The following is a 4,724-nucleotide window of genomic DNA, read 5'->3' on the forward strand; positions in this document are numbered from 1 at the left end:
TTTTTTCTTTTTGCTTATGTGGTGCTAAGAATCGAACCCAGGGCCTCAAGCGTGCAAGGCATGCGCTCTACTGCTGAGCCACCTTCCCAGCCCCATCTGTGAGACTCTTATCTCCAATAAACCACCAGGAAAAAAAAATGGAGTGGCACTGTGGCTCAAGTGGTAGAGCGCTTGCCTTGAGCTGAAGAGCTGAGGGACAGCACCCAAACCCAGAGTTCAAGCCCCACGACCGACAAAAAAAAAAGAAGCAAGAGAGTGAATTACCAGGAAGCTCCACGGTTTCTTCTCCATGTGATTTTGAGCTGCTTCCCATAGCAGAGGGCTTGTAAAATGGGGGCAAAGGTACCCCAACTCTGCATGGTATATATACTTACAACCACTGGATGACAACCTTGTACATACTCAGATCCCTTCCAAAAAGTCTTCTAAGTCACAATTCCTCACTTCCCCAAAATCAGCCCATTTCATTGCCATAACCCCTTCCACACTCTCCAAATTCTAGAAAGCTGTGGTGATTTCCTTACCCGGGGTTTCTCTACCTTCTCCCCTCTCCTTCCCCCCTCTCCCATCTCTCCTGTCTCCTCTCTCACACCTTTTGGGTTGACACTTAGATTTGTCTGCCTGTCTGCCTTGATTCAAATCTTCGTTGGAGACACTAAGAACCTGGCTGGGATCTTCACTATCGAGATCACCCACCAATAACAGGATCTCATACATGATGTTCTTTCCAGGTATTAGTATTTTTACCCTTCACAAGCACTCTCCCAGGAGATAGATGTTGTTTGAGCACAGTGTCATTGCTAAGAGAAATCACCACTGAAAGTGAAATGACCTTCCGGGTCATGTAGCAGCTCTGTGAATCTGATCAGCTCTTACTCTCCTCCACCCCACAGTGATTCACCCAGTGAATGGAAACTATTTTCCTTAAAGCGAGTGGGAAGAGAGCTGTTGCTTCCTTGTTCTTTTTCCGGCTGCTGGCTGGCTGGCTGTGGCTTTCCTCTGTCCTGTGACCCTAGTTCCAGGTCACGGAGGCCACTTTGAGTCACACAGTCTCCCTTCGTCCTGCTGCAAACTATTCAGGCTCAATTAGGAACCTACATGGCTGCCCTGGCCTCACTGAATCCAGGGGGAGGGGAGACCTTCAGTCCCAGCCTAGACGAGTGGAGGGGGCAGGGTCTCCGGTCAGATCCTTAGGGCAGGCTGGGAGACTGCTTCCCAGCTGCAGGATTCCCAGCTCCACCCTCAATGTCCCTCTGCCTGTGCACTTGGGACCCCAACTCTCTGCTTCCTAGCTGCACTGAGGACTTTCCCAGCTGTGAGCCCACGTGGACAAACTTCCCTTGCTTCCTCCCTTTGGCCTCTTCTGTAATGTCCAGGATCTAGCCCTGCCCCCAGCCCAGACTAGCCACACAGAACAGGCCTGATCTCAGCTTCTAGAATAGCTGAGACCAGCCATGAAGAAAAGACCTGAGTGTTTGAAGCCACGCTTGGGCTGCTGGAGTAGACAGAGGCAGTACGAAGGAGTGGGATCTGTGAAAGAAATTTACAAACGAAGAGTACACTAGATTGGAGGCCCTGATCTCAGCCTGAGCTGCAGCACCTCCTTCCTTTCTTTTTCTTTCTTCATTTCTTTCTCTCTCTCTCTCCCCTTCCTTCCTTTCTTCCTCCCTTTCTCCCTCCCTCCCTCCCTCCCTCCCTTCCTTCCTTCCTTCCTTCTTTCCTTCCTTCCTTCCTTCCTTCCTTTCTTCCTCTCTCCACCCCTCCCTTTCCCTCCCCTTCTCTTCTTTCTTTGGTGCAGGCTTGAATTTAGTGCTATTCACTGTCCCTTAGCTTTTTAAATCAAGGCTTGGCACTCTACCACTTGAGCCAGACCTCCATTTCTAGCTTTTTGCTGGTTAATTGGAAATAATCTCACAGACTTTCCTGTCCAAGCTGGCTTCAAACCATGATCCTCAGATCTCAACCTCTTGAGTAAGTAGGATTATAGATATGAGACACTGGGGCTCAACTCTAGTTCATTCTTACTGAACCCTTGCCAAGTGCTCACCACTAACTCCTTCATCTGCATAATCTCAATGTCACTGCAAGGCTTGAAAGGTGGATGTGGTGATATGAAGTTTACCGTGGGGGTTAGGGGTCTGTATAAACCACATGGGATTCTGCACGGTGACTGGAACTCAGTGGAATCTGCTTTTCCTGTCAACCCATGAGACAGGGGAAGAAAAGCTAAGTGGAACCTTGCAGAGGATGGAGCAAGCCAAAAGGGTAAGGCGATGGCGGCTCTCAGCCCTGGGGCAGAGACTTGCTTCTGTTCAGGGCTCCGGCTGGCTGGGGGTCAGGACAGGCTGGGGGAGGTGGCCGGGGTGAGGATCCATCCGGGAGGCAGGCGAGGCAAAGTGAGGCGGGGCGGGATGACTGAAGCTGGAGGCCTTCCAGAACAAAGCCGGGGTGGGAGGCGGCCTGTGGCTCCCCACCCCGCCTCCCCGAGCGCGGCAGAGCCGGACAGCCGCCAGCCCGGGAGGCCCGGGAGGCCCGGGAGGCCGAGGCCGCGGCGGTATGGCGGGGGCGGGGGCCGCCCTGCTGGCCCTGGTCCTGCCGCTGGGGAGCCTGGCGCTGGCGGCGGCCGGGGCTGTGGACGGTGAGTGTCGAGTCGCGGCGGGGCGCCCCACCCCGTGCTCAGAGGGGCGCTGGAGGAACCCCTCCAGAGCGGGGCGCCCCAGGCCAGCCTCTGCCCTCTGGATCCTGAGGGGGAGATGGGGAGGCCGCGACAGCGGTGCGGGGCAGGGGCTCCCTGCCGTCCCTGGCGCTGGCGGGGAGGGGGCTGCCCTCGGTCTAGGAGTCTGCAGTTAATTATCTGTCTTGAGGACAGGGGTTAAAGGAGGCCGTCGGTGGGGGCTGCGCTCAGCCTGTCTGGCCCTGCATGAGGGAGCAGTCAGGAAAGGATTTCCTGTAGGAATGGACAAAGCAAGGCTGGGGGGAGGGGGAGCCCCCCCCTCCCCCGCAGCACTTTCCTGAAGGGTCTCCCTGGCTGGTCCTATTTGCTTAAGCAGGAGAACTGGCCCGGGATTCCAGGCTGCAAAGGGTAGGGAGAGGCTTGGAGGGCAAAGCTTTTGGGTGGAGAGTTTTTAAGATGCCGAGACCACAGCTAGAGGACCCTCAGGTGAGGAGGAAGGAAGCTGGGCTAGGTGGACAGAATATCATTGGGAGTGACAGGACACCCTGTACAACGGACAGAGATGGGAACAGGCACAAGCGGTTTGGGTGCTGATGTTGGGTATGGGATAGCAGGGGAACAGGGCAGGCTGGAAAGCTGGCAGCCCTGGTGAGAGGCTGGGAATCTTCTGCTGTGTGACTTCAAACGGTATGCTGGGAGCCAGGCGCTGGCCAGGAAAGTCTGTGAGACTCTGATCTCCAATTAACCACCAGAAAACCAGGAGTGAAGCTATGGCTCAAAGTGGTAGAAAACTAACCTTGAGCAAAAACGCTCAGATAGAGCCCAGGCCTTAAGTTTGAACCCCATGACTGCCAAAAAAACGAAAACAAGAACAAAACAAAATAAAGGCCAGGCACTGGTATGCCTATAATCCTAGCTACTCAGGAGGCTGAGATCTGAGGATCTTGGTTCAAAGCCAGCTCAGGCAGGAAAATCCATGAGACTCTTATCTCCAATAAACCACTAGAAAACCGAAAGTAGCGCTGTGGCTCTAGTGGTAGAGTGCTAGCCTTGAGCTGAAGAGCTGAGGGACAGCGCCCAGGCCCAGAGTTCAAGCCCCACAACCGACAAAATAAATAAATAAATACCAACAACAAAGAAAGGCATGCTGGGATAGAGGAGCAGACAGAGGCAGGGAGATAGAGAGAGGAGTGGGTAAGGTGGGAACAACTGGGGAACCAGTGACTGATGGGGTTTGGCATGGGGTACAGACGATGGGTACTAAGCTCCAGGTTTCTGGCTTGGGTAATTGGATGGGTGGAATGAGCATTAACCATGTTCATCTTTGCAGGTTTGCAAAGGGATTGTGGGGGTTTGGACTAGATTCCACACAGGATTCTTGTGCCTTTCAGGTAGGGCTGTCCCCAAGGAGCTCCCAGGACCTGCTGGCATCCAGGAGTACCAGCAGCAGGTCCCCTCTCGTTTCTCTGGTCCTGCTGGGTCTCCTAAAGATCAGTGGCGGCTCCTGGAGGAGCGGCTGGGGCAGCTGGAGGCTGAGGTGACTCAGCTGACAGAGCAGGTACCATGGAGACAGGCGTGAATGGGGTAGGGTGGACTTTGCATAGTGGGAGGAAGAGATAGGGCTTGCCTGGGGCGGGGGCTTTGGGGGATTCTTAAGGGTTTTTTGTTTTTGTTTTTGTATGTGTGTCTATCTTGGAGCTTGAACTCAGGGCCTGCGTGCTGTCCCTGAGCTTTTGTGCTCAGGACTAGTGCTCTACCACTTGAGCCACAGCTCTACTTCTGGATTTTTGATGGTTAATTGGAGATAAGAGTTTCTTGGACTTTTGTTCCACACGGCTGGCTTTGAACTGAGATCCTTAGAGCTCAGCCTCTTGAGTAGCTAGGATTACAGGTGGGAGCCATTAACTTCTGGCCAAGAGTTTGGATGGGTGAAGAATTCTTTTTTTTTTTTTTTTTTGTCGGTTGTGGGGCTTGAACTCTGGGCCTGGGCGCTGTCCCTCAGCTCTTCAGCTCAAGGCAAGCCCTCTACCACTTGAGCTACAGCGCCACT

At 53.7% G+C, this 4,724-nt stretch overlaps 1 protein-coding gene across 2 annotated transcripts in view; it reads left to right on the forward strand.

Annotated features, from left to right (window-relative positions):
• The first annotated feature begins 2,556 nt into the window (after positions 1–2,556).
• The window catches only part of Kcp (kielin/chordin-like protein), a 29,806-nt gene continuing 27,638 nt past the window's right edge, over positions 2,557–4,724 (forward strand). For both annotated transcript variants that reach the window (XM_013019958.1, XM_013019959.1), the window contains exons 1-2: positions 2,557–2,638; positions 4,066–4,232. In XM_013019958.1, coding sequence (XP_012875412.1) covers positions 2,557–2,638; positions 4,066–4,232 — 249 coding nt within the window. The remainder of the gene's footprint in view (positions 2,639–4,065; positions 4,233–4,724) is intronic.

Source organism: Dipodomys ordii, unplaced genomic scaffold, assembly GCF_000151885.1.
Source record: "Dipodomys ordii isolate 6190 unplaced genomic scaffold, Dord_2.0 Scaffold48, whole genome shotgun sequence".
Taxonomy (NCBI): Eukaryota; Metazoa; Chordata; class Mammalia; order Rodentia; family Heteromyidae; genus Dipodomys; species Dipodomys ordii.